This window comes from Panthera onca, chromosome B2 (assembly GCF_046562875.1).
Source record: "Panthera onca isolate mPanOnc1 chromosome B2, mPanOnc1 haplotype 2, whole genome shotgun sequence".
Lineage (NCBI taxonomy): Eukaryota > Metazoa > Chordata > Mammalia > Carnivora > Felidae > Panthera > Panthera onca.
Window position 1 is genome coordinate 33386252 of NC_138343.1, and position 22230 is coordinate 33408481.

At 41.2% G+C, this 22230-nt stretch overlaps 2 protein-coding genes across 7 annotated transcripts in view; one reads left to right on the forward strand and one right to left on the reverse strand.

The window, feature by feature from the left end:
• Positions 1–181: 181 nt before the first annotated feature.
• TAF11 (TATA-box binding protein associated factor 11) lies at positions 182–8408 on the reverse strand. Its single transcript, XM_060615260.3, has 6 exons — positions 8250–8408; positions 7047–7739; positions 3424–3572; positions 1917–2004; positions 1473–1569; positions 182–841 (listed from the first exon to the last, which is right to left on the reverse strand). Exons 2-6 carry the CDS (start codon positions 7215–7217, stop codon positions 711–713), a joined length of 636 nt encoding a protein of 211 aa, XP_060471243.1. The 5' UTR covers positions 7218–7739; positions 8250–8408; the 3' UTR covers positions 182–710.
• Positions 8409–8553: 145 nt separating this feature from the next.
• Positions 8554–22230, forward strand: part of ANKS1A (ankyrin repeat and sterile alpha motif domain containing 1A) — a 179429-nt gene continuing 165752 nt past the window's right edge. For all 6 annotated transcript variants that reach the window (XM_060615253.3, XM_060615256.3, XM_060615252.3 and 3 more), the window contains exon 1: positions 8554–8864. In XM_060615253.3, the coding sequence (XP_060471236.1) occupies positions 8674–8864 (191 nt within the window). In that variant the 5' untranslated portion in view covers positions 8554–8673. The remainder of the gene's footprint in view (positions 8865–22230) is intronic.

The following is a 22230-nucleotide window of genomic DNA, read 5'->3' on the forward strand; positions in this document are numbered from 1 at the left end:
TTTTACATTATTTTTTAAGTGTTTTAAGTACTCTTGAGAAAATTTTAAATGGTTCTAGTAGAAAATGGGAAGGGCTCAAATTTTCAAAAAAAGCCAAAGACCAGTTTTAATCTGACACCAAAAAATAATGATGAACTTCTCCCCATTCCAACCAGCTAGACAGAAAAGGAATACACATAAGGCAAGTTGGAAAACAGTTTAATGATCACTCACCAAGATCCATAGGGAACTTTACATGTGTACAGGGATAAACTTTTCCACTACTCCTCCCATCACTGTGTTCTTCATGGTAGAGTATCACAAGTCAAAGTTACTGGTTGTTTCATCTACTTAAAACCAGATGGAAGAAACAACCTAAATCATAGCAACTTCATGCTTCAATGTGAAACCATCAAAGCTTTCTTGGAAAGACTTTCTGAAAGCAGCTTCTCTGTCTGGAAGACGCTTAAGGCCCATGTACCTTTCTTCTTCCAACTAGCCAAGAAATAGTTAAATGCCTCAGAATGTCCAAAGAGGTGCCAATATTTAGTCAAGGCAAGTATGAAACAGGCTGCATGCCTTTTAGATGTGATGAATATCAGAGTTCTGAGAAACATTAAAATCATCATGGAATCCTTAGAGGACTAAAGCACCTGTGCAAAAGTCTCATGCAGTAGGAAGTCTGGAACCGGTACTCCTTCCTTCAGTACCAGGCCTTTCTAGGCTTCAGTCTAGAAGAAGATGATTTTTTTGTGCTTTGAGTTGGGGATCTGCCCCTTCGACTTTAACCTCCGAACAGCCTCTCTCATATGTTTGGGTTGTAGTGGTGGCATCTCTCCCCACTTCTCACACACATCCAGTGCTAGACAGAAGAAGAAAGTTTCATGGTCACACAGGACTTATTAATCACATAATCCATTTGAATCCTGTAATTCTCATTAACCCTTCTTAAGCTTGCTAAGGAAATAAACCAAGACATTTTCCCTTCTTAAGAGAATGCTATAAAACCTATCATGTTAGCTTTAGTGTAATATATAATCTTCTACTTAAAAAAATAAAACATTTCACTGACTGGAGACCAGCAATACACTCAGCCAAGGTTCTTTCTTTGATGGATAGAGGACAGTTCCCAGGATTCGACAACTCCTCATCATACCACACTGGTCAGCCCCCAGTGATAGCTTATCTTAGGTCTTTAATTTGGCAACAGAAATGAGCAAACTCCATTGGGGAAAAATATGGAGTAGGCTTCTGTCGCCCTGGACTGAGGACAGGAATCTGGAAAGATTTCCCAGATGCTTCCTTGAGTCCCAGTATTAAAACTTTTGAGGAATAATGGTCATGCTCTCCTGAATACAAAGTGCCCCACTTGGTCAACTTCTAGTGCAAATGGAAACACCCACAGGTACTTTATTAGGTCCCCTAGCATAGATATTCTTGAAAGTTAAGACCACCAGAGGTTCAATCCTGTACATGCTATCAACAACACTTACCTTCTTCTACCACCTCCCCGACGAAAACCTTGGAAATGCCAGACATAGCAATAACAACATTCTGAGACACAGAGGTGCCAGTGATGGACTGGATCAGCTTGAAAGAAGAACAAAGACTATGATTAAGAAAGTCAAGGACTGCTTTTAAGAATATGGTACCCTTAAGAGTTTTGTACTAAAAAGGTTTTTACTAAAGGCTGGATACTGAAATTAAGACTATTAAGACAAAGATTCAGGTGTACAGCCACTCATTCTCTATGTTTAGACCTTATCCCCAGAATACAAAACTCCAATTGATAATCGAGAGGCATTTTATTTTTGTTTTCCTGTGTGAATGATCCACCAACTTGACTAGCACCTCATTCAAAATGAGGTGGACACAGTTCTTGTGTCTAGTTCAACTCTCATATCTGATGGAAATGAAGTGTGGTAGCCCATCCTTACCCTTTTAATGGCTGCCTTAGGGAACGCTGACCGGCGGTACATCTCATAACGGTTCAGTTGCTCCTCAGAAAAAGAAGAAACCAGGATTCTAGACAAAGATTCAGATAATTAAGTTGGCTTACAACAACAAATGTTTAAGGTATATTATCACATCAATAAAAGTCTCAGACAATTAGAAAATGAATTTTCGAGGGGTCAATAGCATTAAGCTTGGTGCTTACAAGGAATGAAGACAAAGCATTTTTACTCTTTAGAAACTTGAGAGAAAATGACATACAACTTCGTTTCTACTTCATTAACAACAAAAACTTAAACTACAATGTTGGGTCACTATATAGATTATGTTTTCAGCACTAGGCTCTCTCTACCCCTAACTCTACCTTATTACATTTCACATTGATGGTAAAAATTTGATACATAAATTTATATTCAAACCACTAGTTTTTGACATTAACAGACTTGGGGGAAAATATTTGTAAAATATATGGAGAAGGGTTTATGCTCTTAATGCTTTCCAATAAATAAAAGATAGCGATTTTGAAAATAAGCAAAGGACATGAATAGGCAAGTTACAAAAATACCGATGACCAACACAGAGGAAAAAAAGTTAACCTTCACTATTAACTAAAGAAATTAAAATGATAAACTAAAATAAGATAACATTTTTCATGAATCAGACAGATGAGCATTATAAAGAATGGTATTAGTAAGAATGGGAGGACACAAACTTATACATGCTGGTAGAGTGTGAAGTGCAACCACCTTTCTGGAGAAAAATTTGGAAATGTGTATGAAGAGTCTTTGAAAACATTCAGACTGTTTGAACTGGCAATTCACTCCTTGGGGATTTATTTAGGAACTAAATGGACAAGTATGCAAAGATGGGCTCAAAGATGCTCAATCATAATAATGTCAAAAGAAGAAAAAGAACTACAGGTATTGGTTAAATGATCATTCATCTACATAATGGAATACAATGCACCCACTGAAATTGATAATTTACAGGCAGATTTACAAGAAAGTATTTAGCTATAAATATTTAAAACATTTAAAACAAAATCTGAAAAAGTATATAACCTAATCCATACCCAGGGTTAACTGTGGGTGGTGGGATTATGGGTAATTATTTTTTCTATTTTTCTGTATTCTCTGATAAATTTGCAATGAGCCCATTAAAAAAGATGGAAAACATTCACCATATACAATGTGAAAAACAGGTCACAAACAGTAACATCTTTGAAAAAATTTATTTCTGGATATACATGTATAGAAAATACCTTGGAGACTATACCTCAAAATACTAACAGTGTTTATTTCTGGTGACAAGAGGATATTTTTTTTCTTTTTATTTATTTATATTTCCTAAAATGTTACATAAAGTATTATTTGCTTTACTTTCTTTTGAGTATAAAAAAGGGAAAAAAATTACAGGCTCCCCAAATTTATTGACTTTGTACGGTCAAGTTAGAGACTTGAAATGGGGAAAAAAAATCAGAAAGTAACTTACTGCATCTTTTGAATCTCATCTTCATCCACTTTTTGCTTCTTCTCTTTCTTTTCTTTGGTATCTATTTTCATTTTTTTGGCTGCAGGAGTAAGTAAAGATGAGTCTTCCCTTTCAACTGCTGTTAAATCTGAGATATCCTGACTCTTCAGCTGAGAAGATGAAAAGAAACCCTATTATATATTTGGCCTACTTTCCAGACTTGGGGAAGAAGGTAAGACCTCATTCTCTTTACAGCACAACAAATCCATTATTCAATAGTTTTTTTGGTTCCAAGCACTGGCTGTACCATCATGCGTTAAGATACACTCTCTGTCCTAAAGAAGTTTATAGCCTAGCTGTGAAAAGAAAACCAGCCAAAGAATCCAACTTTCCAGTTTAGCTATATGATCCTAGCTCTAGTATGTTTACAAAGGAAATGAAGTGCCAAGGATCATGATAACCACTCTCCCGCATTGAGCCCACTTTCCTGACCTCATCCTTTAGAGGGGATGTCAGAAAAGGCCTCTCCATCCAGCCAGCTCTTCTGCCTCTAAATCTATACATCTCTTTATTGTTGATGATTCCATCTTGAAAGAATATTAAAAAGGAGGCACCCTCTCATCAAAACAGTGTTTCTTTGGATTTGTAACTTTTAATAATTTTTTTTTTTTTTTTAAAGTAACCTCTACCTCCAGCATGGGGCTCGAACTCATGACCCTGAGATCAAGAGTTGTAGGTTCTATCAACTGAGCGAGCTAGTTGGCCCTGGATTTGGAACTTTTGTTTTTTAATATATATTTTTAAAGCTTATTTATTTATTTTGAGAGAGACAGAGAGAGAGAGAGACAGAGAGAGAGAGAGAGAGAGACAGAGAGAGAGAGAGAGACAGAGAGACAGAGAGAGAGAGAGAATCCCAAGCAGGTTCCACACTGACAGCACACAGCCCAACGTGGACTCCAGCTCATGAACCATGAAGTCATAACCTGAGTGGAACCCAAGAATCAGAAGCTCAACTGACTGAGCCACCCACGCGCCCCATGGATTCGGAACTTTTAAGTGAGCTTCTCCCACACATAATGCTCTTTTCTTCCTATCTTTCAATTCTACTGTATCACGCAAATGTTTCTCACTGCTAGAATGTGAACTTTTTGAAGATAGGTTTGTCTCTTATTTCTCTTCCCACATAAGCATTTAACATAGGTTTACTCATGCTAGATGTTTAATAATAATTCAAATCCAAACTTCATCCCCTCCAACTTAATATACAATCAAAAGACAACAAACTTCATTAATGGGATTTAACCTGTTTTTCTTAAAGAGGAACTCACATAAACTCATAGAGGAATATAAGGGGGTAGGTAAAAGTGAAGATAGTGTATCTTTAAAAAAACTTTTCAATTTCTTCTCTAGTTACCTATTTATACAAGTTTTCTAACCTCTATGTGCTTGAATTTTGGTGATTTATATTCTCCTTAAAAAGGAGTCATTTTTCTTGGATTTTAAAATTTATTTAGCCTAAATTTGAACATCAAATATTTCTGGTTTATTCTGTTCTTTTTCTGGTTTCTTGAGTTGGGTGCTTATTTTCAGCATCTCCTGTTTGTTAATACAAATATGTAAAGCCATGAATTTTTCTTTAAATACGGTTTTGGTCAAGGCCCGTATGATATGATGTAGTGTTCTCTTTGTTAATTTAATCTAAGGGCTATTTAAAAAACAGTTTAAAATGTCCAGGGGTTAGTTTATTTGGGGGGAGTGGCAGTTGGGAGAAGCTTTTTGTTGTTAATTTCATATTTATTGCACTGTGCTAATAGGATGCGCCCTGTTTTGATTTCCGCTTTTAAGAATTTGGGTTTTTCTTTGTGGTATGGTATATGATCAATCTTTAAAGTTAATTTAATTTAAATTAACTTTAAAAAAGGTTTATTTTTTGACGGGGAAAGAGAGAGAGAAAAAGAGAGAGAAAGAGAAAGCGCGCATGTGCGTGCACGCGAGTGGGGGGAAGGGCAGAGAAAGAGGGAGACAGGAGACTGAGAATCCCAAGCAGACTCCGTGCTGTCAGCAGGGAGCCCAGCCTTGGCTCCATGTCACAAACCCTGAGATCATGACCTGAGCGGAAGTCAAGAGTTGGAAGCTTAACCAACCAGCCACCCAGGTACCCCTGGTATATGATCAATTTTTAAAAGTGTTTCAGTTTGGGGCGCCTGGGTGGCTCAGTCCGTTAAATGTCCGACTTTGGCTCAGTTCACGATCTCACGGCTCGTGGGTTTGAGCCCTGCGTCAGGCTCTGAAGCTCTGAGCCTGGTGACTGCTTCGGATTCTGTGTCTCCCTCTCTCTCTTCAACCCCCCCCCTCCCCCCCCCCCCCAGCCGGTCGTGCTCTCTCTCTCTCTCTCTCAAAAATAAATAAACATTAAAAAAAACAACAGTGTTTCAGTCAGAAGTATCAAAAAAAATGTATCTCCTGTTGGGTGCAAATTTCTGTATGTAGTGAGCTCTTTATTGGACTGAACCAATTATTATTCAAACCCTCTATGTCCTTCAGATCTTTTTTAAAGGTTCCTTCTTTAAAAAGTTTCATCACATTTTTTTAATGCTTATTTTTTGAGAGAGCGAGAGAGCATGTGAGCACGAGGTGTGGAGCGGCAGAGAGAGAAATCCCAAGCTGGAGCCTTGCTGACAGCGCAGAGCCCAATGCAGGGCTTGAACTCAGGAACCCGTGAGAACATGACCTGAGCTGAAATGAAGTGTCCCATGCTCAACCAACTGAGCCAACCAGGTGCTCCCACATTTTTCTAAAAGTTCTTACTTTATATATTTTGATGCAACCTAATTCTCTGAAAGGCTGTTTCTATCTAATGCAGTGTCCTCCCCATGATCTGTTTAAGTCCCTAGGAAGTTCTAAGACTCCAAGATTCCATCTCTAGAAATGGAAGCCAGAGCACGCTGAGATTCTAGTCCCCTGACTGATGCTCAGTTAGGCAACACTGCTGAGCTCTTGGGGTTTGGTGTGTTTATGCTATAGAGTCCCTTGGACATTGACACCCAGGTCACTGGTCGTAGTTAAATGTCCCACGAGGGTAAAAACATGACTGAACCAGTAACTCCAAGTCTCCCTTTAACGGCTCTGCGGCGTATGACAGTTATGCTTGAGCAACATCTAGGAGAAACCATATTTCGGTCAAAGGGATACGAGGAATCCTGGGTTCTAGCTCTTGCACTGTCTGTGACATCAGATCCCAATTTCCTCACCAGGAAAACCAAGAGGCTATGTAAAATTCCCTTAGGGGCGCCTGAGTAGCCCCTCCTGAAAAGCATGGGACTCTTGATCTCAGGGTCCTGAGGTACAGCCCCACGTTAGGGGTAGAATTTGCCTAAAATTTTTTAAAAAATCTCTTAGAAGTAGCCTTAATATCTAGGAGCGGGGATTAAAAGTATTAACCCAGAGGCTGGGGCTCTGGAACCGAACCAGCACTACAGTTTTGTCTCCTCCCTCTCCGCACACATCTTGGCAGATCTAGAGGGAGTCATGGTGAGTTCGAGTTATCTGGGCTTGGCAGGGACCAACCAGGAAGCCGGTCGAGCAAGCTCTGTTAACACAATCTCGGAGTACTCCTCTGACCTCATCCACACATGTCTCCCTACCTCGCCTTCCTCCGCCGCAGCTTCTTTCAAATCCGCATCTCCGTCCCCATCAGTTTCTTCTGGGATTCCGTCTGTGTCGGTAGCCCCCGGGCCCCCGGGAGCAGCAGCCGTTTCTTCTGACTCCCCCGTCTCTCCACCTTTTTCCGGGGGCGACTCGCAGGCATTATCCATAGCAGCAAGAAAAAGAAGGGCGAGACCGCAGTCCTGTCAGGCTCTGGAGCTCGGGACTGACAGAGTCAGAGCAGCCTAGAAGCTTACTTCCTAGCGTCGCGCTACGATGACGTCACCCCTACCGCTCCTCGGAGGGATCATTTTAAGGCACGCGTAGGGAACTTCAAGAGCTCCGTTTTAACTGATTTGGTGGCGGTTGGAGACGGAAAATTGAGGGTACGGAAATCAGTTTGTGGGTTTCCCACTCTGGGAAATCAGCATTTGTAAAGGAGAGCTGTGTTATTTCCTGAAGGACGTTTTTCCCCCTCCATGCTGCCTTCCTAAAAACGTGGTTAACTCCCTAATCCATTTTCCTCAGAGTAAAGTTTGGGGACGGTAGAAGACTCTTTTCCGTTGTACGCCAATGCCTCGGGATGTGGCTGCCTGGTAAAGTTTTAGGCAGGGACTCAACCTCGTACATTTTAATTGGGGAGAGGCCGTGGGCCTGTGTGAATTGCCATTTCTTTTCGGTTCCTCAAGCACCTAAAAAAAAAAAAAAGTCATATAACTTGAACAGAATTGATCCAACCCATCGATTCACTCCACATTTGTTGAGCGCCTAATTAGAGGTAGGAACAGTTCCAGTAGCAAAGACAATATATACTTTCTACCCAATTAAATGATTTTTCCAATTCACCGGTACTCACTATCCAGGTCGGTTTCACAAACTTGACTTCTTATGTAAGTTCGGTTAATTTCATCAAAAAGTAAGAGGAAACAAACTCTACTGGGAAGGGAGGTCTTGTCTTTGCATGTTTCACTTTAACGAGCCTTTTCAGAGATTGGGACCATGAAGAAGAGATATTTGTATTTTAAAAATTTCCTCTCTTCCCTCATTGAGGTGCGGAGCAGGCCATTTTATTCACCTCTGTATCACTAGGTCCCAACATCCATCACATATTTAACTTATGAGTGCCGAAAGAATGAACTTGAAAATGTAGGTGCGCGTTACCGTATTTCTCTCTTTGTTTCTACGCTGCCTGGTTGAATTACCGTATTTCCTGTCCTGTGGGCTCCCAAAACCTTTGGGGAGGAAGCGCATGTCGGGAGGCGCATACAGGTGGGCCCCATTTGTTCCCTAACACCTGTACAGCGGGTATCTATCAGGCGCTTTCCTCTTGCCCTTGGAGGCCTATCCCGACACAAACCGGTCGGCTTCCAGCAGACCAAAGCCACCTGCGCCCGCCGGCCGAGCCCCGCCCAGCTAGGTGGGCAAGGGGGCGGGGCGCGGGGGCGCGGTGACGCGTGACGCCAGATCCCGGAAGTGACGCGCTCCTGGGCAGAAAAGGCGGGGGGGAGGGGGGTGGTGTCCCCGGCCGGTTTGGGGGGTGCGTTGCCCGGAGACGGAAAGTTTGGGAGCCGGAGCAGGCTCGGCTGCGGCCCCGGGAAGGGGGTCCAGGGGGCGGTGGCCCTGGGGATGGGGAAGGAGCAGGAGCTGCTGGAGGCGGCCCGCACCGGGCACCTCCCGGCCGTGGAGAAGCTGCTGTCCGGGAAGCGGCTCTCCTCAGGCTTCGGGGGCGGCGGCGGCGGCGGCGGCTCCTCCGGGAGCAGCGGCGGCGGCGGCGGCGGCCTCGGGTCCTCGAGCCATCCCCTCTCCAGTCTGCTCAGGTGGGTAACGCGCCGGGGCCGGACGGCTGGCTGGAGATCCCCTCTCCCCCGCCCGTCTCCTGGGGCTCCTGAGAGGTCGGGGCGCCTGAGACCCGGGCGGGTGGCTTTGCTGGGTGCCAGGGTCGAGGACCGGCGGCCCACGGGGCCAGGAGCGCCCGTGCAGGTCCGCGCGGCGCCGGGCTCTCATATCCTGACCCGGCTGCGGAGAATGGTGGGAGTGCCCGGGTGGCAGCCTCCGCCGCATGGCACAGCCCGGCTTCACCCTCGCCCGCTCTCGGGTGCCAGCTGTCGTATCTCACAAGCTACTTGAGAGCAGAGAAATATTTATTTGAAATCTCCCTCACCTCATGCAGAAACTCCCACGCCTTGCAGAATCCCACCGCTCCCCCCGGAGGAAATTCTCTTGGCTCCCTTCTTTTGGGAACTTGGAACCTTCCACCCTGCTCCGCAGGACCTGGCTTTTGTTGTTGATACTAAAATTGTGTCTGGATTTATCACGTTCAGAGTGGTGTTCTTTTAGCCCCTCTTGTGCTTGCAGCTCAAATTCTAGTTCGTTGTCGGGAGCCTCATTGGATCAGTCTCTTAAGTGGCATATGCGAGATTCATCAAGGGGGTTACTCATCAAGAAACAAAGCTTTAGGAAGATCTGTTTAGGAAACTTAGGGGTGCTTTAAACTTTTCTGAGATCTGTTGTTAAAATAAACACTTGAATCCGGAGCTGGTAAGGATGGAGAGAGAAAAGTCACTTTTGTGTGGCTTGGAGGGGGGATTGGAGGTACTTTGTCAGTGTGAGTAAAATGTGTTGGTTCAGCAGCACTTTCATAGCCTGTTTTCTTTTCCTTCCTTGTTCTTTTGAGGTTTTTACGAAGTGGAAGTTCATTTAGAAATGGCTTCGTTGGCTTTTGTTCCCCATTGGTTTTTGTAACTTCAGTTTGAGTGAGTTTGGACCAAAGAAGCCCAGGGCTCTAATAAATTGTTAGGTATGAAGCACTGAGTACAGACCCAGGTCTACACAGAAGATTTTCAAAAGCGGCATAGGAGAACTCTCCCCATGAGTTCTTTTTTGGGAGGTTAAAACCAGTGCTGTTTGCCGCAGTTTCTCCAGTCCCTAGGGCAATGCTGTCGCACAGTTGGTACCTAGGATTCATTGAATGAATAAAAGTTATCGATTAGAGGATGACAAATTTCTAAATAGAGTGATGGTTGTACTCGCTGTGATTGTTAGTAGTTCAGCAAAAGGAGACAGAACTTAGGGGATGAGATGGAGATTATGACTTCTAGGAGGAGGACTTCAGGTGGCTTTGAAGGATGTGAGGATATAGATAGGTGACGTACAGTGAGACCATTCCAGGTTGGCAAGCTATGGTCAGAGGCATAGAAGCAGGAAAAAGACTTGTTTGGTGCTACTGGGGCACTAGAAGAACTTCCTGCCGGCAGTCTTGAGTTTTTGGGCATGATAAAACGTAATAATGAATGGGTACATTTCCATCCTTTAGAGTGATGTAGTCTTTCTTCGTATGTTTATAGTCTCAGTCCCTAGATCAGTGCCTCGCAACTCAAACGTACTTTGGATGCATGCATTGGGTTTTGAATCTTATCAGGAGTACTTTGATATTTCTGCACTTCTGATATCTGAGAGATGAGAGAAAGACCATACATGTTCCAAGTGCCAGTCTCTAATCAGGTAAATAATGTAGCATTTGGAGGTTTGCCAGAAGATACCTTAACCCCTTGTATATCCTGCTGAAGTGAGAAACTTGCACATGTCTCCCACCTTTTCCAAGTACAGGTCAAATTGCTCTTAGGCTCACACTTCAGAGACTGTTAACATTTTGCTGAGGATTTAGCTGCCGTGTAGTTAAGCAAGACTAGGAAATCTTTGTTTACCACAGTGTTTTTACTTTTGGCCTCATGCTAGTAAGCTCAGTCTCTGTCCTGAAGTGTGGATGTGTCTCCACACCCTTGCGTAAGACAGCTGATTCCTGACTTGCTCTCCTGTCTCTTATAGAGATGGTAGATGGCCTAAGAGCTGCCCTAACCTCTCATCCTTGTGATTCTTAGGGGCAGGGAGGATCTGCACCAATAGTTACACTAGGTGTGTCATTAATTAGAGGTGATTCTGGCTCAACCTAGTGAAAGATCTCTGAGCAAATGATACTATGTATTTAAATAGTCCCTAGGTCAGCATGTCCTCCCTTTTTAGGTTTGGAAATCGTAGAGGTAGGTTCCCTATGCCCACCCTCCACACCTCAAGGACCCTTAACGGGAGCTAGGGAATTGTAGCTTTAGATCTAGCCTTTGCATTAGCTGCCATATCCCACCCCCACTAGTACTGTCAACTGTAACCTATGTTTGTCCAGCTGTTTGAGTGACCAAGTAAAGCTGGCAAGAATAAGAGCTTACAGCTGCATTGGATATAAATGTTCCAAACCACATGTGTGTTTGTTCATCTACTTATGACCAACCCCCCCAACCGACCCCTCCCCCCGCCATTTCCACAGAGGGTTTGTGCTGATTCTGAAACTACAAAATGCCCCTTCTCTTACCCCATGGCTTTTCTCTTACACTTCTTGGGCTTAGGTCTTAACTTCTTACAGCCCTCCCTAATGACCCTAATACACACAGATCTCTCAGGCTTCTACTTCTTTGGAACCCATCATCTGTAGTGTGCAGTAATTCACTGGCTCATTCTTTATTTGTCTGGCTTTCATAGTTTATTGCACTGGCCTGTCAGTATAATGTTGACGTGCAGTAACCCTCACCCATTGAGAATATCCCTGAGAATCAGAAAGTCAGCAAAAACTTCTACTAGGAAAACAAAAAGTTGTTATAAACTTCATGTCTTTCTGACCTTTTCTTCTTTACTGCACATTTATTCAGAGGCAGTGTAGTATTACACTTAAGAACACTTGTTCTTGGGGCGCCTGGGTGGCTCAGTTGGTTGAGCATCTGACTTCCGGCTCAGGTCATGATCTCACCATTCGGGAGTTCGATCCCTGCGTCGGGCTGCGTGCTGACAGCTCAAAGCCTGGAGCCTGTTACAGATTCTCTGTCTCCCTCTCTCTCTGCCCCTCCCCCACTCATTCTCTCTTTCACTCTCTATCTCACTCTCACTCTCTCAAAAAGAAAAAGACTACTTGTTCTGTAGTCAGACTGCCTGAATTCATAGAGTACTGCCATCACCGACTAGCTGCTTGATTTTATTACAAATTACTCAACCACTTGGAGCCTCAATTTCTCCATCTGTAAAATGGGGATAATATTGTTTGCTTTATAGGTATCACCTTAGATAATGTGTGTAAGACACTTCCCACACTTTCTGGCACATTGTAAATGCTCACTATTCGCCATCCTCAGTTCAGCACATACAGTTTTGCCATGCTGCCCCTGGTAGGTGCAAAGTACCAGGCTAGGCATATTTTAAATGGTGTTCTTTCACACTTGGGTATGCGTTTTCCAGGTCATGGCAGATTAGAAGCTGTAAATAAGAGAGAACGTGCTTAGGTAGGCACATTAGTGCTATTCATTTACCTAGTGTTTACCCATTTTCTACTTTTGTGCCAGGCTGATTGCTACATGCCTTGCAAAGTTTATCTCAGACCTGGCACAGAATAGGTACTTTATCAAAATCAGTCCCTCTCCTGATACATGGTCTGTTTCCAGCGTTTATAGTAGTAGGATTTGTCTGTGTGACTGATTGACAAAATAAGAGACAGAAAAAGCGATTAAAATCTATCCTAGCTTTTCCCATCCTCAGTAATTTGAGACTATTAACATAGATGTGCATAGCCCTACACACTTGCATAGGCCCCAAGCATTGTTGTACTAGATCTTAGTGCTGTAATTTCTGTTTATTATGACTCTTAGCCATCAAATAAGTTATATGCAATAGAGCATGTTAATGAAAGAAGGAAAAACATATTTTAGTTTTTTATCCAAGATGATTCAAATATAATTTTTGTTACTTAAAGTAGATTATTTAGAAAGCATAGTTATCTGAAATGTCTAGTCCTAGAGTGGTTCCGGATGGCATGGATTTTACTTTACATAATAGTATCTCCTTTTCTGATTGTTGAACAAATGCATGCCTTCAGTTGGTAGCTTGGGACAAGCGCTGTGTTAAACATCATTTTAACTCATGGTATTTTTCAGCCCTGGACGCACATTGTCATGGAACGGAGAGTTTGATATGTTGATGCTTTTAGTGAAACTGTTGATTTCCAGGAAAGCAAATTCTATTAGAGACCGTAAGATTTGGGTTAGAAGTGAATTCTATCAACTAAAGGGCAAAAAGGCCTGAAAAAAGAAAATGTTACAAGAAATCATCATATATCAACTTAAACTTTTATTGAGTTTTGAGCTAAATACTGATGTATGTGAAAGGTGTAAAGTAAAATGCATTCCTGAGGGTTCAGAAGCACAGAGAAACTAAACCAAAGGCTAGGACTGAGGAGTAGATGTGTCATAGTTTAGGAACATTCTATATTTAATTTCTCAAGCATGAGAAGAGTAAGAACAGAAGAAGCCAAGGAGGCTTACTGGAGAAATCGGAAAATGTATAGACAGTAGCAATAAATGTAGCTATAAACTAGTTTTTATTCTACCATTTGAGGTGAGGAGGGAGACTATCCAGAAATCACCACGAGTTTCCCAAAAATATGAAAAATTTTTTTGAAATAAGGAATGAAGAATGAAAGCTTTTGAAAAATGGACCCCACTTTGGGGACAATAGAAAGTTCTTCCAATGTCAGAAGACAATGACAACTTATTCATTGTTTTTAAGAAAGATTCCTAAATTTATGTAAGTAATTCACACTCAAAAGAAAAAAAAGTGTTTAACAAAACCATCCCATTAAAATGGTCCTTCATTCACTCCCCAGAATGGATGTATAGCTTGTAAACTGTAATGACATGACAGCTTTTCTCTCACTGCCTTCCTGCAGTGCCAGATTTCTTTTGAATATGCCTAATTTGAGCAAATGATTTTAACATCCTAAGAGGACAACAGCATTCTACGATGTTGATGTGAGGTCCTGAAGCAGGATCTCATGGACATGTGTGATCTAAGTTCTGGTTCTTTCCAAGAGAACGCAACAAAACAAACCAACAAAACACAACTATCCATTAGGATAACAGTTTTCTTGATATTACACTAAAGCTTTTCAATTCCTTAAAAATGATTTTTAAAGAACTTTTTTTTTTTAAATGCTTATTTTTGAGATAGTGCAAGAGACAGAGTGCAAGCGGCGGAGGAGCAGACGGAGGGAGACACAGAATCTGAAGCGGGCTCCAGGCTCTGAGCTGTCAGCACAGAGCCCGATGCGGGGCTCGAACTCATGAACCGTGAGATCATGACCTGAGCCGAAGTCAGATGCTTAACCGACTGAGCCACTCAGGCGCCTCAAGAACTTTTTAATATACCTCTTTTAAGTATGATTTTATTGGGATAGCAGCCCTTTTATTTTGGAATTGCTGTACATTTTTGTTTTCTTTAAAGCAGACTATGATTTTATGTGGTTATTTTGTGCCTAAAAATCTAGAGAGTTACTAATCTTAAACGAGTAGGGCGTGTAAGTGTAGAAAAAGATTTAGGGGCACCTGGGTGGCTCAGTCGGTTAAGCGTCTGACTTCAGCTCAAGTCATGACCTCGCGGTTTGTGGGTTCGAGCCCTGCATTAGGCTCTGTGTTGACAGCTCAGAGCCTGGAGCCTGCTTCAGATTCTGTATCTCCCTCTCTCTCTCTCTCTGCCCCTCCCCTGCTTGTGCTCTGTCTCTGTCTCTCAAAAATAAATAAACATTTTTAAAAAAGAAAAGAAAAAGGTAATTTTACATAAGTTTGAAAAGTCAGACATCTCTCCCTTTTTCTGAATTCTCCAATTGAAGTTCAGTTTTTACTGTCTTAGTTACAAAAATTAGAGACTGGAAACAGTGAAACAGTCTTGTGGTTGGAAGAATTTGATTTGTAGCCAGTCAGCTTCAGTATGTTCACTTGTCCTGGGAGATTATGGTCCCAGTGAAAGTTGCATCCTTGGCCAGAAAAATCCCTTCTGAAGGTTTTTTTCCCCTTGGTTTGTTCACCCTCAACAGCTGTGAAATTTGGCTTGCAAAAGGAAGTCAAGGCTATTTCTACCCTAGTTTTCAGTAGGGAAAGTAAATTACTGGGTTTTATAGCCCAGAGACACCAAGGAAACCCCAAAAGTAGATAGTGGAGAGTTTGTTCTTGGAAATGTCAGGCTCTCCTGTGGGTAGGAACTTGGTCTCTTCTGGACAGCCCTCAGAAAATGTTCCCCACACTGATTTCCAAAAGATTACTGGGAGATTTTCTGTGGTATAGAAAATTATATTGTTACATTCGTAGAACATCTTCAAATAACTTTGGTGTGGTTAGAGTTAATGGTAGTAATACTAGAAATTATATGTTATGGCTTCATATTTATCCTTTCTTAGTAATTTGTAGATCAAGTTTGTTTAGTTTACAAATCAAAAAAGAGTTTTTAAAACAAGTCAGTCGTCTCTGCTTTACTTGTGATGTTATTACTGCTATTAAAAATGGTGGAGATGATCCAGGAAGCAGAACTGCCCTGTGGATTACTTAACTGACGAGGCCTTAGCATGGCTGCCGAAGGTCAGACTCTGACCCAACTCTGCCTTGTGAGTTAGTCAAGTTACATAACCTCTCTGAGCATCTGTGTCTTCATATGTATAATGGGCCTGGGATAGTATCTACTTCCTGAAGCAGCATCACGTGAGCTAAAATATGGAAGGCACATAATGCCTGGTAAACCTTGGCTGCTGAAACCTTCTGATGGGAGCCCAGTGCTTTGCCACCTTTGATAAACTGGAATGGTAATCTTGTTGTTAAGGACATATTTTATATTGATGCTGCTTTAAAAGTTATAATAATTGATAGCAGGACCTCCCAACCTTTTCAAATGTGAGTCCCATTTTTAGAAGCCTAAACATGGTAATGGTGGCAGGGTACAGACTGATACAGGTCTACAGTGTTTTGTCTGAGACATTGGGGTTTAGTATCCAGAATTTTGGGGTTGTTGAAGAGTCCTAGTGAGCCCCTAGTGGAATCTGGGTCAACAGTCTGAAACATTGTATCCCTGCAGTGACATCTGTCAATATTCACACTAAAGGGGATAAATATGAAGTATGTTTAGGGCAGGTTTTGCACCTAAACAAGTTTGCCAGTAACTTTTAAAAATCTATTTTCAGGAATTTTTGGGTATCTGAATTCTAAATAAGGGATTATGGACCTCTACATTTAGTATAGAAAAATTGCCAGACACATGAAAGCACAAAGAAGAAAATAAAATCATCTGTAATCCCACCACCTAAAAGAGTTAGCTGTTGCAATTTTCATGTACATTCTTTGGTCTTTTTTCTATACAAAAAAAAAATAATATAATATAATATAATATAATATAATATAATATGTAAATATATATAATAAATTTTTTTACTAGAAATGACACTGTTCTGTACATACTTTGCCTCAAATTTTCACTTAATGTATTATAAACAACTTTCATTTTCTCTTCAACCTCATTTTAAATGAGTAAGTGGTATTCCATAGTGTGTATGAACTGTAATTATTGAATCCCTTCTTTGCCATTAGTTAGGAGTTTGTTTTTAGTTTTCTGCTGTTGGAACAGCATTGGCATATGTAATCTTGTAGATAAGATTGTGTGCACATTTGTGCTTATAACATTTTATGTACTGAGAACAGTAGATGTAGTTTGAGTATTCAACTGTGACGAGACTTACATATGCAATTGTATTTGACGACTCTTATAATAAGAGTTACATCTTCTGGGTCCTTCTGATTGGGAAGTAATGTATTGATCTATGGCCGCTAATGCTACTTCTATTTAGAAAGTTACTTTTGTGCAGGCATAGGATTTTTAATGGTCAAGTTGGGACCTCTCAGGTCCTTCTTCAGAGGCTAATGTTTAGAAGAGGGCCATTAATAACACACAATGCATTGAGCAATATGCTTGAAGCAGAATGAGACAAAAGCCATTTTCTTTTGTTGTTCTAGCTTTTATTTTGGGAAATTTCAAACATACAGAAATCAAGAGAATAAAATAATGACACCTCACATACCTTATGTACTCATAAAACAATTATCAGCTTATGGCCAATTTTGTTTCTTTTTATCACCCCACAACTAAATTATTATTGTTATTATTTTAAATTTTATTTGAGAGAGAGAGAGAGAGAGAAGGGAAGAGAGAGAATGCAAGCAGGGGAGAAGAGCAGAGGGGGAGAGAGAGAGAGAGAGAGGGAGAGGGAGGGAGGGAGTGAGAGAGAAAGAAACTCAAGCAGCTCCATCCCCAGCACAGAAAGCTTGACATTGGGCTTGATCTCACAACTGTGAGATCATGACCTGAGCTGAAATCAAGAGTCAGATGCTTAACTGCCACGCAGGCACCCACTCCCCCTGCTGCAACGAAATTATTTTGAAGAGAGGCCTATATATCATATTACTTAAGTACATATTTTTAAAAGATAAAGATTTCTTTAAAAAATATTCACAATACCGTTATCACATCTAAAAAAATGGCAATTCCTTAAAATCATCAAATGTTTAGTTAGGGTTCAAATTTTCCATATTGTCTAAAATATTTTGTATTTTCCAGTTGGTTTGTTCAAGTCTGTAAACACCTTGTATTCATTTGATATATCTTTTAGTCTCTTTAAATCTGTGGGTTTCATCTCTGTCATTTTTCTTTCCAGTGTATTTGAAAGAAAAGGGGCATTTGCCCCATTTCCCATAGTCCGGGTTTTGCTGATTGCATCTCTGATGTGTCATTTAACATGTTCATCTGTCCCCTGTATTGCCTATAAGCTGGAAATTGGATCTAGAGACTTGATCTGATTCAGGTTCAATTTTTTTGACAGGATTTCTTCCTCGGGGTGTTGTGTGCTTCCTTCAGTTGAGTCTTTCTTTTTTTCTTTTTCTAAATATTTATTTATTTTTTGGAGCACGCAAGTGGGGGAAGGGTAGAGAGGGGGAAGCGGGCTCTGTGCTGAAAGGCTGACATCAGCAATCCCAGTGTGGGGCTCAAACTCAGGAACCGGGAGGTCATGACCTGAGCTAAAGTCAGATGCTCAGCTGATTGAGCCACCCAAGTGTCCTGAGTCTTTCTTTCTTGTGATGGTGGCAGCCATTGAAGATCACTGCCTAGACGATGACTTCATTAAGAGTTTGCAAAATGGTGATATTTCATTTCTATTTTACGTTCTTCACTTATTACCTGGAATACTTTTTAGAGAGAAACCTCCTGTTACCAACTACTTGGTTATCCTGGGATACAGTTTGCTCACAAAAGATGAGTTGAATGCCTGATTCTTTTCTGTTCTTTACCAGTTTTCAGATCCATTTGGTTTCCTAGTAGTCTTCAGTGGTGTCTAATGAGGTTTTTTTTTTTTTTTTTTTTTGTAAATATCATTAGGAACTCATATATTTAAACATATTTTAAATATGAGGCTTTAAATATTTAAATATTTTAAACATATTTTAAATACTGAGGCTTCAGTAAAACCTCTTAAAAATGTGCTCTGAGATATTTAGACTAAGAATTTTATTTTACTATGAAAAGCAGTTGAATTGGTTTATAATGAAGTGGTGTTGTGTGTGTTTGTGTATTTTACTTGACTGATATTTCTACTCAGAGTCCCCCCCCCCCCATTTGTGCTGGTTCATCTGGCAATTTGCAAATCAAGTGTTCTAATCCTTGAGAGTATAGATTAGTTCAGCTAGCTTCCAATCTTTTTTCTCTTTTTAAGTTTCCTGCTGGCCATAGATGGCCCTATAGATGCCAAAAGACTTTAAAAGCATGCTTGAGGGACTTGAGTAACCAAATTCCTTAGGTAGTACTTATGGAAGACCAACTTTAAATAGTGTTTTCCCACCAGCTTTATGGGCTGACTCTAGATAAGAATCTAGATCTGTTAAGCTGACTTGTTACTTAGATTATTCAGTCTTATTTGTTACTCTGAATATGTTTCATGGTGTTACTCTTTTTACATAAACATTGAAGAGTGAGTTGAACTGTCTTTTATTAAGTATACTAAGCACATTTCTCTCTGTACTTACTGTTGATTTCTAATTTAGGCATTGGGAGTTCCCATTCACAGCTCTGATTTTGAGTTCCTGTTCTGACATCTGTGCATTTCTTTTCTTGGTTTGGAGCTATATACAAAATATACACAAAAGCATTTTTTTGTTGTTGTTACATTTTATTCATTGGTTTTTTATGCTTGGAGTACAGGTGGGAGGTTTGGGTCTGGGTCCTTCTGCCTTGGCCCAGATTCCCCCGTTGACTAGCCATACAAATACTACATTATAGAGTCAATTTAAAAGTGATAAAAGCAGGGGCGCCTGGGTGGCTTAGTTGGTTAAGCATCCAACTCTTGATTTCAGCTCAGGTTATGATCTCACGATTTGTGGAATTGAGCCCCCACATTGGGCTCAGTGCTGGCAGTGTGGAGCCTGCTTGGGATTCTCACTCTCTCCCTCTGCCCCTCTCCCCTGCTCATTCTCTCTGTCTCAAAATAGATAAATACGTTTTTTTTAAGTGATAAAAGCAGCACATGGAACCACTTATTTTTTCTTTTTGATAGTTGTTGGGACAGTCAGGGCTCTACTTTAGAGAGATTTTGGCCTCTATTAGGCAGTGAGAGCATCCAGCACCATTATACTGACGGATTTCACAGCACTTTTATGTGGGGCTCTCACCTTCTTTTAAGAGCATTTTCATTAGTTAAGATGAAAAAATAAAAGTAAAAGTAAGAGGGGGCACCTGGGTGGCTCAGTTGGTTAAGCGTCCAACTCTTGGTTTCGGCTCAGGTCATGATGTCACGGTTCATGGGTTTGAGCCCCACATGGGGCTGTCAGCGTAGAACCTGCTTGGTATTCTGTCTCCCTCTCTCTCTGCCCTTCCCCCCGCTCACTCTCTACTTCTCTGAAAAATAAATAAATATTAAAAAGAATACAAGTAAGAGAAATATACTGAACTTCTTTACTCAGAATGGAAAATGTAGCTGAAAACACTGAAGCTTCATAGTGCCAAGCAGGTATCAACACCGTTGAGTTGGCTGGTGCATGATTCTTGCAAGACTGCGGCTGTAGCTCTGTCTCCACGTGGTGGGGTCTGTCCTTTGTCGTGACTACACCATGTGCTTATCCCTGCCAGTGATGACTAGCGGCAACGTGATGTATGGGCTGAGTCAGTCCTTTTACTGTGACTGGAAAAGCAGCTCCAAATGTGTATACCATTAATAATACCAGTAGTCAGCATTTATTAAGCATTCACTGATACTGGATAAGTAGCATTGATTTTTACATTTGGAAGGTACGATCGAGTGCTTGTCTTTACGAGGATTAAGTAAGAAAAAAAATTTTAGGTTTATTTATTTTGAGAGAGAGAGGGAGGGAGGGAGAGATTGAGAGAGAGAGAGAGAGAGAGAGAGAGAGAATCCCAAGCAGGCTTCATGCTATCAGCACAGAGCCTGATGTGGGGTGTGAGATCTCATGTTTGTGAGATCATGACCTCTGAGCCCAGATCAAGAGTCCGATGCTTAACCGATTGAGCCACCCAGGCACCCCATGAAAGTAAAATTTTTTCTTGTCCATCCTTCTGTACATTTTGCAACTTTCAGCTTTGCTTATGTAGATCTCCTAATTACAACTGTTTTCAGTCATAGCAAAAGTTTAAAATCTCAGGGATTTTAATTTCTTTGAGGAACATTCTATTTTTCTTAAAATTTTTAATGTTTTCTTTTGAGAGGCAGAATGCGAGCAGGAAAGGGGAAGAGAGAGAGGGAGACGCAGATTCCAAAGCAGGCTCCAGGCTCCGAGCTGTCAGCACAGAGCCCAATATGGGGCTCAAATCCATGAACTGCGAGATTGTGATCTGAGCCCAAGACAGACACTTAACCAACTGAGCCACCCAGGTGCCCTGAGTAACATTCTGTTTTTAAAATTTGAAAAGTCTCTATTCTTACCTCTGAAAGGTAGGAAAAGTGGTACTGTTATTTAAGGTGTTAGCTGTTACAGAGAACACAAGCTAATTTGGAGGTGGCACTTTATTTAACCTTAGAAAGATCGTTCTTCTTTTTTCTTTTTTAAAGATTTCTTGACTCTTATTTATTTAAAAATAATTTTTTTACATTTATTTATTTTTGAGAGACAAAGAGAGACAGAGCACAAGTCAGGGAGGGTCTGAGAGAGAGGGAGACACAGAACCCAAAGCAGGCTCCAGGCTCTGAGCTGTCAGCACAGAGCCTGATGTGGAGCTTAAACTCACAAACTGTGAGTGAGATCATGACCCGAGCTGAAGTTGGATGCTTAACCAACTGAGCCACCCAAGCGCCCCTATTTTATTTTACTTTTTAAGGTTTACTTATTTATTTTGAGAGACAGGGAGAGAGAGAATCCCAAGCAGGCTGTCACTTACCATGAGATCATGACCTGAGCCAAAATCAAGTCAGAGTCAGATGCTTCACTGCCTGAGCCACCCAGGCACCCCAGAAGGAAACTTCTTTAAAGGAATTTTCTGCCTATATCAGAACCCATTTTGTTTGAGTGAACCAACCTATTGACTTTGTTTTCCTTTCGCCTGAATAAGCAGTCATTGTGATTTTCTTTTGCTCTCTTTAAACACAATCCATTTCTCCAGTAATTTTTCCTTTTGAATTATAGTCAAGACCTTCTTAAAAGAAGTTCAATAACCAGGAAAGCTTGCAAAACAGATCAGTTCAGGACTGTTTACTTGAATCACTTCAAGATTCTTAGGCTTTCTTGTGTTTGTTTTTAGATCTTTAGCTCTTGGCTGGGCCTGGAGAGGAGCCCCAGTCCTGGCTTTGTTTTTAACTATTGGTCCATTGTGTCCCACTCTTCCTCTGATCCAGCTTGATGAAGCCTGAGCATTGATACTTGTCCTGGTTGGGTCCAGCTACCTGAATCTTGCTTCTTCCGGTTGCCCCACAGCCGTGATAAAACTTGCAAAAGTCAGCCCATATTGCTGTATCTGAGGTAGTTAACTCATAAGTTAATTCACAACAGCTCAGAGTTGTTGCCATAGTTGTAGGTGGGTATGTACACGTGTATTTGGAAGGGGGATAGTTTTACTTCTCGAGCACTTAATACTTTGTGTCAAGAACTTTACATCTGTATATTCTCAGTTTACCTTTATAGTATGCCTAGTAGATAATTATTGTCATTCCCATTTTACAGATGAAGAAGTCAAGGTTCAGGGACAGGTTCAAGTCCAGGGCCGCACAGAGGGGTACAAAGCCAGGAGTCTCTCTGGCTCCCAAACTGTTGCTTATAAAGCACTACATGTGACCACTTG

Bases quoted from the DNA above. Each gene is read 5' to 3' on its own strand.
- TAF11 (XM_060615260.3), bottom strand. From the start codon at position 7,217: ATGGATAATGCCTGCGAGTCGCCCCCGGAAAAAGGTGGAGAGACGGGG. The intron at 3,573-7,046 runs GTAGGGAGACAT...TCATCTTCTCAG, and splicing joins CTGCGGCGGAGGAAGGCGAG to CTGAAGAGTCAGGATATCTC. The intron at 1,570-1,916 runs GTAAGGATGGGC...TCTTCTTTCAAG, and splicing joins CTAAGGCAGCCATTAAAAGG to CTGATCCAGTCCATCACTGG.